Source organism: Oncorhynchus masou, chromosome 10, assembly GCF_036934945.1.
Source record: "Oncorhynchus masou masou isolate Uvic2021 chromosome 10, UVic_Omas_1.1, whole genome shotgun sequence".
Classification (NCBI taxonomy): domain Eukaryota; kingdom Metazoa; phylum Chordata; class Actinopteri; order Salmoniformes; family Salmonidae; genus Oncorhynchus; species Oncorhynchus masou.
The window spans coordinates 39982822-39995598 of record NC_088221.1 but is presented as its reverse complement, the minus strand read 5'-3'; the positions used below and the strand labels follow the sequence as shown (position 1 = coordinate 39995598).

The 12777-nt window shown below is 45.0% G+C and overlaps 1 protein-coding gene across 2 annotated transcripts; it reads right to left on the bottom strand.

Annotated features, from left to right (window-relative positions):
* Positions 1-2732: 2732 nt before the first annotated feature.
* LOC135547623 (ras-related protein Rab-5B-like) lies at positions 2733-8737 on the bottom strand. Of its 2 annotated transcripts, none has more exons than XM_064976791.1 (6): positions 8496-8737; positions 5733-6000; positions 5362-5513; positions 3301-3423; positions 3075-3168; positions 2733-2859 (listed from the first exon to the last, which is right to left on the bottom strand). In XM_064976791.1, exons 2-6 carry the CDS (start codon positions 5893-5895, stop codon positions 2735-2737), a joined length of 657 nt encoding a protein of 218 aa, XP_064832863.1. In that variant the 5' UTR covers positions 5896-6000; positions 8496-8737; the 3' UTR covers positions 2733-2734. The 2 variants fall into 2 exon arrangements, with proteins under 2 accessions (XP_064832863.1, XP_064832864.1); XM_064976792.1 differs by having other exon boundaries at positions 5733-5997.
* Between the last annotated feature and the right edge of the window lie 4040 nt (positions 8738-12777).

Genomic DNA, 12777 nt, shown 5'->3' with positions numbered 1-12777 from the left:
CCTTATGACATCTTTACTTTAGCCAGAAGTCAAATTCTTGCAAAAGTTGAATTTCTTGTTCACCGTTGAATCGGTCCACGAGATATGACTCTTCTATACAAATGCACAGATAAGAGGGTCCATGGACAACGTCATAACTGGCCAGGGTCTCCCCAACTCGGTCCTGGGGCCCCTCCCTGGGTGCACGTTTTGGTTTTTGCCCCAGCACTACTACACAGCTGATTCAAATAATTACAGCTTAATAATGAGTTGGTGATATGAATCAGCTGTGTAGTGCTGGGGCAAAACCAAAACGTGCACCCAGGGAGGGGCCCCAGGACCTGTGGTTCCTGAGCTCTTTAGCAGACCCCCCCCCCCCAACCACCACACATACACAAAAAAACTACAGTTTCAAGCCAAAACCCAAGACAGGAGAGCAGTATCACCACTGACTAAACCATTGAGACATACTATCGGTTCATAGTCACTGACTGCACACATGGCGCAATAGCACATCTTTATTGAACAACGCTTTACAGAGGTGCTGATGGGAGTTAGGTTTTTTCCCCACATTGTGTGAACTTCATTATTATTACACATTACCTGTGATCAGGGAGTTAATGAATGAGTGACTCATGGATTCATCAGTTAATCACGATGGGCCCATGAAACAACAAGTTTTTAAATTAAGTAGAGCTCATCACATCGATTAGGGTCCTTAGTTAGCGATTCATTCCAGGATGACATGGGTATTCTAGTCAGTAAAATCAACAACAAACAAAACGGGTTCAATACAATTAGGTGAGAATACATAGTGTATTTGACAAGAGTTCAAAGGGCAGACTGACAGACAACGTGCAGGCAGTTAATGGTTACAGGGATGTGCTTTACTTGGACTGCTACCTACTGAACACACCCCAGAGCAAACTCACAAAGCATACAGGGGAATAAAACAGGCACTTTTTTGTTGTTTTTCAAACCACATGTAAGCACCCTTATTCTTCATAGCTAAACATGCGCAATTCCAAAATGACCCCCAATCCCCTACCCACCTCCCTGTAGATCTGAAACAAATGGAGAGTTAGAAGCAATATGGCAAACATAAATCCACCCAGTCGATCAGTTGACAAGGTGAAGCAAATATCATGCCTTCTCTCATCCATCCAGATCTATATGGAATGTTTAGGGGTTATGTGTCAATGGAGTCCAACAGAGTGGGTAGCTCTGTATTCAAAGCTGTCCGTCTCCAAACCAGGGCTTGGAACAGCATCAGCTCGTTAGTCATTAAAAGCATTATCACATTGTTTTCATTTACATCAACTCTTACGCGGTAAGACACAGGACAAATGAGGAACAGCAGAACATAGCATGTATATCATGGCCCATGCATTCACAACATGACAGGCAAGATACAATGGTTTCCTAACTACAGGACTTCATCCCTAGAGGGGTTTGTAGCCTGGTCCCAGATCTGCTTTTTCTGTCTAGCTCCACGATCATTGTCAACCATTGGGACTTGGCAATGACAGCACAAACAGATCTGAGACCAGGCTAGGGTTTTGAGATCCTACTATATATTATCACTCAGGAGAGGCAAGGATTTTCTCCTGACCAGGAGAAACTGCAGCCCTGGATATCACTGTGCAGTAAGCAGGGTTTTCCAAGCTCGGTCCTGGGCCCCCTGGCTGTGTAGTGCTAGGGCAACAAACAAAAAAAACACGGGCCCAGGAAGGAGTTAGTGAAACGCTGCACTAGACAGTGGATTGATTGTTAGAAATAGCGGTGGTCTCCAGAGAGGGCCAGACTCAGACATGGCATAGAGCAGACTCACTCTGTACTGTGGGTTCTTCAGTGTATATCTACTGTACATATGTGGGTGGAGGTGAGGACGAGGGGCCTGGATGATACCAGACTGGCATTGGCACCATGATGTCTCGCAACACCGCCGCTCTGAGGAGTATTAATAATAATATAGCCTAGGGGAAATAAATAAATGAGGGCAGAGGAAATAAGGGCATTAGAAGAGGCCATGAACTGTGTTTCCCTCCCTCATGCGATTGTGGGTAAACTGTGCCATCTAATATGGGTTATAATAATAATAATAATATATCCCATTTAGCAGACGCTTTTGTCCAAAGCGACTTACAAGTAAACATATGTGCCATCTAATGCTCTATGGCCACACAGGTTATTCTATCTGTGGCAACCGGGAAGTGTCTGGAATGGCTCTGGCCAAGGCTTCAGGGTTTAGGTTGTTCAGGCAGCCTGGGGCTCATGCTAGAGGAGGTGATGAGGGGGCATTCAGGACAGCAGTAAAGGGAATGCTTTGAGGGAGTGTGACCTGCATCCCATTCACTCTTTTCCCCCCTCATCCCTTAAGACTCCTTCGCTCCAGCTCTCCTTTCTTCACTCCCTGCCACTCAAGAACCGACACTGCAGCGATTGCATAATGAAATGGAACCATGATTGAAATGAATCGAGACAGACAGAAGGCAAAACAACATCCACGATTAGTGCTAATAATATAGTCTTGTCACACTCACTCTTTTTCTTCCTGTCTGTCAGTCTTTATCAGACCTCTCTCTCTCTGTCAGAAATCTATCTGGCTTCGCCAAAGACAACCGTCCTGTTCCGACTCTTTCCCTACGTCTCTATCTCTCTGTGGCTGACAGGGTGGATGGGAGGGAGGGTGGAGGTTTGAAGGGGGTGTCCCCTTGCCCGACCCCAGGGATGGCAGGGTGGAAGTGGAGCGGTCCTAGTTCCCTCCTCCTCCACCACAGCAGGATGGGGTGTTGTGGGCATCAGGGTCCTGTAGGTTCACTCCTCTGTGTCGTGCTGCGTGTGTAGGGTTCTGGGTGTCTGTTTTTGGCATCTTTTTGGCTGCAGAGACAGTGGAACACACTTTTATTATTCTGACCTAGTTCTAAACTAGGGCCTGGACTTTTTCTTGGGCAGGTCATGTTGTCATGAAAAACTTTTTATTAGGTCATGTTGTCATGAAAAATGTTTTGTTATTAGGTCAACAATTGAAATGAACAAAAATGGTGTCACCTATAAGTATCCCTATAGTTTGATGGGGGAAGATGGAAGCTTACCAATGGCCAGGAACAGATCGTTGACATTCATGGCCGTCTTGGCAGAGGTCTCCATGAAGAGAAGCCCAGTGTCTTCAGAATAGGTCTGGGCCTCCTGTCAGACAGGAGGCAACAATCCATCAGTATTGGGAATCCCCAGTGTTTTAGAATTCACATTTGATATAGTATTATGTCAGTGTATAGTGACGACCATAACATGTTACTGAGTCAGTGTAGAGTACAGTACCTCGTACTCCACTAGTCTCTTCTCAGCCAGGTCAGCCTTGTTCCCTGCCAACGCGATGACAATGTTGGGGCTAGCCTGCCTCTGTAGCTCCTTCACCCAGGCTTTGGCTCGCTCAAACGTTTCCTACAGGAGGGCAAAGCAGAGGCCATAGGACAGGGGCGAGTTGGTGAGAAAGAGGGAGTCAGATACAGTGCAACATTTAAATAACATGGCAATGTTAACATGATAGAGGGCTAGAACGTCTATACAGTACAATGGGGCGGGGCGATTCCACGGCAGCAGAAAATATTGGTATCTCAGATTGTTCTGGCATTTCTCACATAGAAGGGAGGAAGGGTCTTTGAAATGATTTTTACATTTTGTATCACAAGCCATTTTTTTTTTAAACATGGTGAAAGTGGCCATTTTCGGCCCTTTTTCTACCTGTACATTACTCCTGTCAGTCCTTATGATCTGTGAACCGTACGGGATACAGACAGCAGCTTGGTGTCATTATTCTCTGCTGCCATGTTGTTATCATCGGTTGTCAGGTTGCTACCATGTTGTGTTGATGTCATGCTGTGTGTCATGCTGTGTCTTAGGTCTATCTTTATGTAGTGTTGTCTCTCTTTTCGTGATGTGTGTTTTATCCTACATTTTTTATTAGAATCCCAGCCCCCATCCCCTTTGGAGGAATTTTGCCTCTTGGTCGGCCGTTACTTGCCTAGTTAAAAAAAAAAAAAAAAAAGGTTAAATAAAATATACTCCTTATAGTGTGCTCTAAAAATGTCTAGATTATGATTTTGCACAATTTTGCACATTCATTTATTCAACATAAAAAAACTAATCTCAAAAGACATATTGTTTGGAACAATAACCTCTACAAGTACATCAGACTTCCAGAGTGGGCTCTCTGCTATTTCTGAAGGTATGACACATTTATATGGACACCAGCAAACAGTGAATTGTAAAGGGATTCAAAGGGAACTCCCTCCCACTGCTGGTGATTTGCTGAATGTGCAATCCTAAAGGAGGGCTGTGATTGGTTAATGACCTATAATGTCAATTTCTATGTATAAAATGGGTCATATCATTAATAGTACCAGAGAGCCACTCTTGAAATGTGATGTGTTTTAAGAGTACTGTTACAATGTGTCTAAAAAATAAGCTATGTCAAAAAAGGAAGTTGAGATAATAATATTTGTAATGTTGAATAAATGAATGAACATTTTTATTTCTGAATCTTGACACTCCATATTTGAGAGAACACTATAATGAGTATAATGACACCAAGATGTTGTCTGTCATGTACAGTTCCCACATCATAGGGTCTTACAGGACACCGGTATTCACTTAGCATATAAAACATTAGGACCACCTGCTCTTTCCCTGGGACACCAGGTGAATTCAGCTGAAAGCTATGATCCCTTATTGATGTCACTTGTTAAATCCACGTCAATCAGTGTAGATGAAGGGGAGGAGACAGTCTAAAGAAGAATGTTTAAGCCTTGAGACATGCATTGTATACGTGTGCCATTCAGAAGGTGAATGGGGAAGACAAAATATTTAAGTGCCTTTTGAATAGGGTATGGTAGTAGGTGCCAGGCACACCGGTTTGAGCCAAGAACTTTAACGCTTCTGGGTTTTTCACACTCAACAGTTTGTTTCCCATGTGTATCAAGAATGGTCCACCAGCCAACTTCACACAACTTTGCATTGGAGTCAACATGGGCGAACATCCCTGTTGAATCATTTTGACACCTTGTAGAGTCCATGCCCCGACGAATTGAGGCTGTTCTGAGGGCAAAATGGGGGGGTGCAACTCAATATTTAACAATGTGTTCCTAATGTTTGGTATAGTCAGTGTATGTCTCAAATTGGCCATTTCATCATGATCTTCTCAAAAATGGTTTGTGATACAAATGTAAAAGCATGGTAAATATCCTTCCTCCCAATTAAGTTTCTATCAGATACCAAACATATTTTCTGTTCCTGCTGGCATGGAATCACCCAATACATTTATTTACTCCTTAAGTTAGCTCTGAAAATGCAGCTCTGTGGTGCGCTGAATGATGACTGTACCGGCTTGGTGATGTCAAAGACCACAATAGCAGCCTGTGCCCCGCGGTAGTACATGGGAGCCAGACTGTGGTAGCGCTCCTGTCCCGCCGTGTCCCAGATCTCAAACTTCACAGTGGTGTCGTCTAGACACACAGACTGGGCCAGGAATGCAGCTGAGACAGAGAAGACGAGAGAGTGAATGTAAAACTAATTATATAAAACTCAACCCTTTCATCTCAGCAAACCCTCCCTTCTTGGTCCAGGAATAAAACTCTCTGTGTTTTTAACAGAAGATTTTGTTACGGCACTCCAGGAACAGAGTTGCCCAACCCTGATCTGGGGCCAACAGTGTGCCAGTCAACTTCTCTCCTCACCCTCCCCTCTCTCCTCACCTCCAATGGTGGTCTCCTGGAACTCATCAAACTGTCCCTTGACAAAGCGCAGCACCAGGCTGGACTTGCCCACAGCCATGTCTCCCAGCAACACCAGTTTAAACTGGCATATCTTTGTCTGGGGCAGCATGCAGTTGGGCCGGCCACTCCCTCTGGTAGCCATGGTGACAGAGATGAGGAGGGTGGGAGCCTCCCAGTGATGGGAGCTCAGACTACAGGGGACTCTGGGACGTGAAGTCTTTCTCCAACTCTCCTCTTTTTCTCTCTGCTGATGAGAGAAGATTTTATTTTTGTATTTATTAAAGATCCCCATTCCTGGGGTTCAAGACAAAAACATTATTACACCACTACACATCTGAAATACAAAATTTATAATACCACTATGTGTGTGCTGGCGTGTGTGTGCGTAAACGTGTGTGTGTCCTCACAGTCCACATTGTTCTATAAGGTGTAGTGTTATTTATTTGATCTGATTTTACTGCATGAGTTACTTGATGTGGAATAGATATGAGAACAGAACAGAGGGAACTGGTAGTGGACAATGCTGGTAGTGGACAATGCTGGTAATGGACAATGCTGGTAGTGGACAATGCTGGTAGTGGACAATGCTGGTAATGGACAATGCTGGTAATGGAAAAAGGAAAGATTGGCTCAAATGACAGCAGGTGTCATTCAGTCTGGACAGGTGGGTCATTTTTTTTTCCATCAGTTCAGATGACCATTAATATCATGATCTATTTATGACAACATTATTACATGTTCTGCAATAATGCACATCCACACAAATCTAGGATGACTGACAAAACCAAAAACACATGCATAGAGGATGTTTGAGCATGACAGTCATATTTCATTGTGTGACGCCTTCGTGTCACCAGCCTACGGATTTGTGCTATGTAAATAAACTCCGCAAAAAAAGAAACATCCCTTTTTCCAAGGCCCATTCTTTCAGAGATAATTTGTAAAAATCCAAAGAACTTCACAGATCTTCATTGTAAAGGGTTTAAACACTGTTTCCCATGCTTGTTCAATGGACCATAAACAATTAATGAACATGCACCTGTGGAATGGTCGTTAAGACACTAACAGCTTACAGACAGTAGACAATTAAGGTCACAGTTATGAAAACTTAGGACACTAAAGAGGGCTTTCTACTGACTCTGAAACACACCAAAAGAAAGATGCCCAGGGACCCTGCTCATCTGTGTGAACCTGCCTTAAGCATGCTGCAAGGAGGCATGAGGACTGCAGAAGTGGCCAGGGCAATAAATTGCAATGTCCGTACGGTGAGATGCCTAAGAAATCGCTACAGGGAGACAGGACGGATAGCTGATCGTCCTCTCAGTGGCAGACCATGTGTAACAACACCTGCACAGGATTGGCACATCCGAACATCTCACCTGTGGGACAGGTACAGGATGGCAACAACAACGGCCCGAGTTACACCAGGAACGCACAATCCCTCCATCAGTGCTCAGACTGTACGCAATAGGCTGAGAGAGGCTAGACTGAGGGCTTGAAGGCCTGTTGTAAGGCAGGTCCTCACCAGACATCACCGGCAACAACGTCGCCTATGGGCACAAACCCACCGTTGTTGGACCAGACAGAACTGGCAAAAAGTGCTCTTCACTGACGGGTTGCGGTTTTGTCTCACCAGGGGTGATGGTCGGATTCGCATTTATAGGCAAAGGAATGAGCGTTACACCGAGGCCTGTACTCTGGGGCAGTGTGTCACAGCATCATCGGACTGAGCTTGATGTCATTGCAGGCAATCTCAACGCTGTGCATTACAGGGAAGACATCCTCCTCCCTCATGTGGTATCCTTCCTGCAGGCTCATCCTGACAAGACCCTCCAGCATGACAATGCCACCAGCCATACTGCTCATTATGTGCGTGATTTCCTGCAAGACAGGAATGTCAGTGTTCTGCCATGGCCAGCGAAGAGCCCGGATCTCAATCCCATTGAGCATGTCTGGGACCTGTTGAATCGGAGGGTGAGGGATAGGGCCATTCCCCCTAGAAATGTCTGGGAACTTGCAGGTGCCTTGGTGGAAGAGTGGGGTAACATCTCACTGCAATAACTGGCAAATCTGGTGCAGTCCACAAGGAGATGCACTGCAGTACTTAATGCAGCTAGTGGCCACACCAGATACTGTTACTTTTGAGCCCCCCCTGTTGTTGACAGTGAGAGGATGTTTCTTTTTTTGCTGAGTTTATTTATTATAGCGATATAAATTAACCGACATAGGGGTCATTGAGAGGTCGAAACATGGGACTGGCTTCTGCTGTTCCTGGTCCATTTGATAGGACGAATGGACCTGGTCATGTCAGTCGCACGCGCCAACAACGGCGAGTTGATGTCCCACTCCCCCACTGTCACATTCATCCAAAAGCTGGAATTTCGCCAGGCAACGAGCTATTGTCATTTCAGTGGAGTGACAGCACGCACAGTGTTTTCACTTTCATTACCACGAGAGCTCAAACCCCGTATGCCATTGTTTTTCATTATCTGCTAAGCATTTAGCTGTATATTTTATTTTACATCGGGTATTGAATATTAAAATAGGCGCTATGCAGGTATCGTCAGTTTTATCTGTAAACTGCTGTATCTCCGTACAGAATGGACTCCGTTGAAGCCCAGTCACTTTGCTGCGGTGAAGCCAAATCCGCCCCAGCTCTGGTTCGACGGACGTCTCACTTTCATTCTTGCAGCTCCACATCCCATATGTACACTCGGGGAGTAGAAAAATATGAATACATACCAGTGACGATATCGGCGCTCTCTGAAACGATCAGAGGTCCCCGTCTTGAGACTGTTGACAATATATCAGCTGGTAAAACGACTATTAACACTTCCTGCAAATTCGCGCAGTCGCAGTCAGTGTCGCATTCTCGATTTTCTTAAACGGATAGATAACCGCATTCCTCCACGTTTTAGTTCGTCAGGTGCAAAGGCCCGCAGTCTCAAAACAGACTGTTTTTCATTACCAAAAATATGTCTTTAAACTGTTTCTTTACAACCGCATCAGAACAGAACTGCAGTAGCTAATACATATAGGTTGGGTTGTAATTTGATGCATCTGTATCTGAATGGTCTATTGTGCCTATTATGGAAATGTTTAATCACAACAAAATAATTCAATGCTAAATGAGGACCATTGTACATGAGGTGTACACATGTAGAGAATGGACTTCGACTCGGCTACCTACCTTTAATCAGACGCAGCGGAAAACGACTGCCCCCTCGCATTGAAGAGTTCAAATTGAAGGCTAACCGCGGTACTGCAGGCATTGTTTCAGAAAACAGGTTGCCCATTATATTAAATTGTGAAATTATTGTGAATGGGGTAATGGCGATCCTCGTGGTCAATATTCGTGGATATCCGTCTATAAAAACAAATCGAACACAATCGTGGTACAAATAATTGCTTCTATTTCACCAGATGTATTTCCTTAACCAATTACTTTAAAATCCCACACAGACGAAGTTAAAAGGATAATTGAGTTGATAATGGCAGCCTGCAGTACCCCGGTCATCTTCATTTTGAGATACTCAATGAGAGGGGTAGCAGATTACATTAGTTAAGATATAGATTGTTTTTATTTTGTCTCTTGCACAGGGTCAGATGTAGTTGCAGTGTACAGTGAAATGCTAAAGCTCCAAGAGTGCAAGTGTGAATGAAACAATAGTACAAAAATAATAATAATATACTCATGTTTACAAATGTTCAGTAGCGGTGGAGCTGCCGTATCAGGCTGTGATGCAGCCCGTCAGTGTGCTCTCAGTGGTGCTTCTGTAGAACATTGAGGGCACTCTGGGACATTTCCAATTTCTTTTGCCTCCTGAGGTTGTTGGTAGTCAGGACTACTACTGTCGAGTCTTCGGGGAACTTGATGGAGTTGGAACTGTGTGAAGCCATGCAGTAGTGGGTATACAGGGAGTACAGGAGGGGACTGAGGAAACAATGTTGTGGGGCATCCATGTTGAGGATCATTGTGGCAGGGTTAATGTTGCCTATCTTCATCACCTGGGGGTGGCCCATCAGGAAGTCCAGGACCCAGTTGCATAGGAAGGAGTTCAGTCCCAGGGCCTTGAGCTTTGTTGTGAGTAGGGTTGCACATTTTGGGGAATATTCAGAGGTGGAAACTTTCTGTGGGAATTAACGGAAGTATATGCAAATTTATATTAATACCATTTAAATGTAGATGTTTTTTGCATTGGATATATTTACCATATCATATGGAGACAGAAACATAAACATTTTACCTTATCATAAGGAGACATAATTGCAAATTATTAAATCATTCCAATAGAAAAAAACAAATAGTTACAAATTGAACTTTGATTAAATGAGTTGACTCTTCACATGGGATGATTTCACTGAACAACAAAGAAAGAGAATATGGAATGATCCCCAATAATCCATCACATCTCCCAAAAAACGTTTTCAACATACATCTGTAAAATGATAGTCTAGAAACTAAAGCTTTGGTTGTCTTCCTCTCAGGCTTCCATGTCTTCTCCCTGGACCTCCTCAATGTCCACCTCTTGAACATCAGACTCTGAGGCCTCATCTTCACGGTCAATTTTCAACATTGTTGAGGTTAACTTGTCAGGCTCAAAAAGCCTAAAATATGCCCGTATGGCCACCAATTTTTCAACCATTGTATTGGTCAGCCTGTTGCGTGCTTTGGTGTGTGTGTTCTCAAACAAGGACCAGTTGTGCTCTGAGACAGCTGATGTTGGTGGGATTTGGAGGATGATGGAGGCAACAGGGGAAAGAGCCTCAGATCCACAAAGTCCCTTAAACCAGGTGGCTGATGAGATATGTTGGCACGACTGCCATATTGCATCTCCATCCCAAAGCCCTTGCTTGGAAGTGTACTTCGCCAGGCTGCCAGGAACCTTGCCCTCATCCAGGCCAAGGTGGCGAGACACTGTAGTGATGACACCATATACCTTGTTTATCTCTGCTCCAGCCAGGATGCTCTTGCCAGCATAATTGGGGTCCAACATGTACGCTGCAGTGTGTATGGGCTTCAGGAAGAAGTCTTCATGCTTTTTGATGTATTTCAGAACTGCTGTTTCCTCTGCTTGGAGCAACAGTGAAGTGGGCAGGGCAGTGCGGATTTCTTCTCTTACATCTGCAAGCAGAGTCTGAACATCAGACAGGATGGCATTGTCTCCCTCAATCCGTGCAATGGCTACTGCTATAGGTTTCAGGAAAACTGGGGCGGCAGGTAGGCTAGTGGTTAGAGCGTTGGACTAGTAACCAGCAGGTAGGCTAGTGGTCAGAGCGTTGGACTAGTAACCAGCAGGTAGGCTAGTGGTCAGAGCGTTGGACTAGTAACCAGCAGGTAGGCTAGTGGTCAGAGCGTTGGACTAGTATCCAGCAGGTAGCCTTGTGGTTAGAGCGTTGGACTAGTAACCAGCAGGTAGGCTAGTGGTCAGAGCGTTGGACTAGTAACCAGCAGGTAGGCTAGTGGTCAGAGCGTTGGACTAGTAACCAGCAGGTAGCCTAGTGGTTAGAGCGTTGGACTAGTAACCAGCAGGTAGGCTAGTGGTCAGAGCGTTGGACTAGTAACCAGCAGGTAGGCTAGTGGTCAGAGCGTTGGACTAGTAACCAGCAGGTAGCCTAGTGGTTAGAGCGTTGGACTAGTAACCAGCAGGTAGGCTAGTGGTCAGAGCGTTGGACTAGTAACCAGCAGGTAGCCTAGTGGTTAGAGCGTTGGACTAGTAACCGAAAGGTTGCAAGATCAAATCCCCGAGCTGACAAGGTAAATATCTGTGGTTCTGCCCTTGAACAAGGCAGTTAAGCCACTAGGCCGTCATTAAAAATAAGAATTTGTTCTTAACGGACTTGCCTATTTAAATGAAGGTAAGAAAACAAAACTGTCTGCTTACCACTCTCTCCCAAAATACATCCAGATGGATCCTCTTGATGGGGCTGTCCATATCGGCAGACTGTGATATGGCCATTTCTTGGAGAGACACCTTCTCCTCCAGGAGACTGTCAAACATGATGACAACACCACCCCAATGTGTGTTGCTGGGCAGCTTCAAAGTGGTTCTCTTATTCTTTTCACTTTGCTTGGTGAGGTAGATTGCTGCTATAACTTGATGACCCTTCACATACCTAACCATTTCCTTGGCTCATCAACAGGTCGCTGTATCCATTGTTTTCAGTGCCATGATGTCCTTGAGGAGCAGATTCAATGCATGAGCAGCACAGCCAATGGGTGTGATGTGAGGGTAGGACTCCTCCACTTTAGACCAAGCAGCCTTCATGTTCGCAGCATTGTCTGTCACCAGTGGAAATACCTTCTCTGGTCCAAGGTCATTGATGACTGCCTTCAGCTCATCTGAAATGTAGAGACCGGTGTGTCTGTTGTCCCTCATGTCTGTGCTCTTGTAGAATACTGGTTGAGGGGTGGCGATGATGTAATTAATTATTCCTTGCCCACGAACATTCGACCACCCATCAGAGATGATTGCAATACAGTCTGCATTCTCTATGATTTGCTTGACCTTCACTTGAACTCTGTTGAACTCTGCATCCAGCAAATGAGTAGATGAAGCATGCCTGGTTGGAGGGGTGTATGCTGGGTGAAAAACATTCAGAAATATCTTCCAATACACATTGTCTGTGAGCATCAGAGGTGAACTAGTTTAATACACAGCTCAAGCAAGACATTCATCAGCATTTCTCTGACTACGTTCCTCCATTGAGTCAACTAAACTCCTGATTCCAGGAGGACCATGAGCTGCTGCCATCGATAAGGTCTCTGATTCCAGGAGGACCATGAGCTGCTGCTATCGATAAGGTCTCTGATTCCAGGAGGACCATGAGCTGCTGCTGTCGATAAGGTCTCTGATTCCAGGAGGACCATGAGCTGCTGCTGTCGATAAGGTCTCTGATTCCAGGAGGACCATGAGCTGCTGCTGTCGATAAGGTCTCTGATTCCAGGAGGACCATGAGCTGCTGCTGTCGATAAGGTCTCTGATTCCAGGAGGACCATGAGCTGCTGCCATCGATAAGGTCT

Bases quoted from the DNA above. Each gene is read 5' to 3' on its own strand.
- LOC135547623 (XM_064976791.1), bottom strand. From the start codon at position 5,895: ATGGCTACCAGAGGGAGTGGCCGGCCCAACTGCATGCTGCCCCAGACA. The intron at 3,424-5,361 runs GTACAGTCATCA...GCCCTCCTGTAG, and splicing joins TCTTTGACATCACCAAGCCG to GAAACGTTTGAGCGAGCCAA. The intron at 2,860-3,074 runs GTAAGCTTCCAT...CTGTCTCTGCAG, and splicing joins CGATCTGTTCCTGGCCATTG to CCAAAAAGATGCCAAAAACA.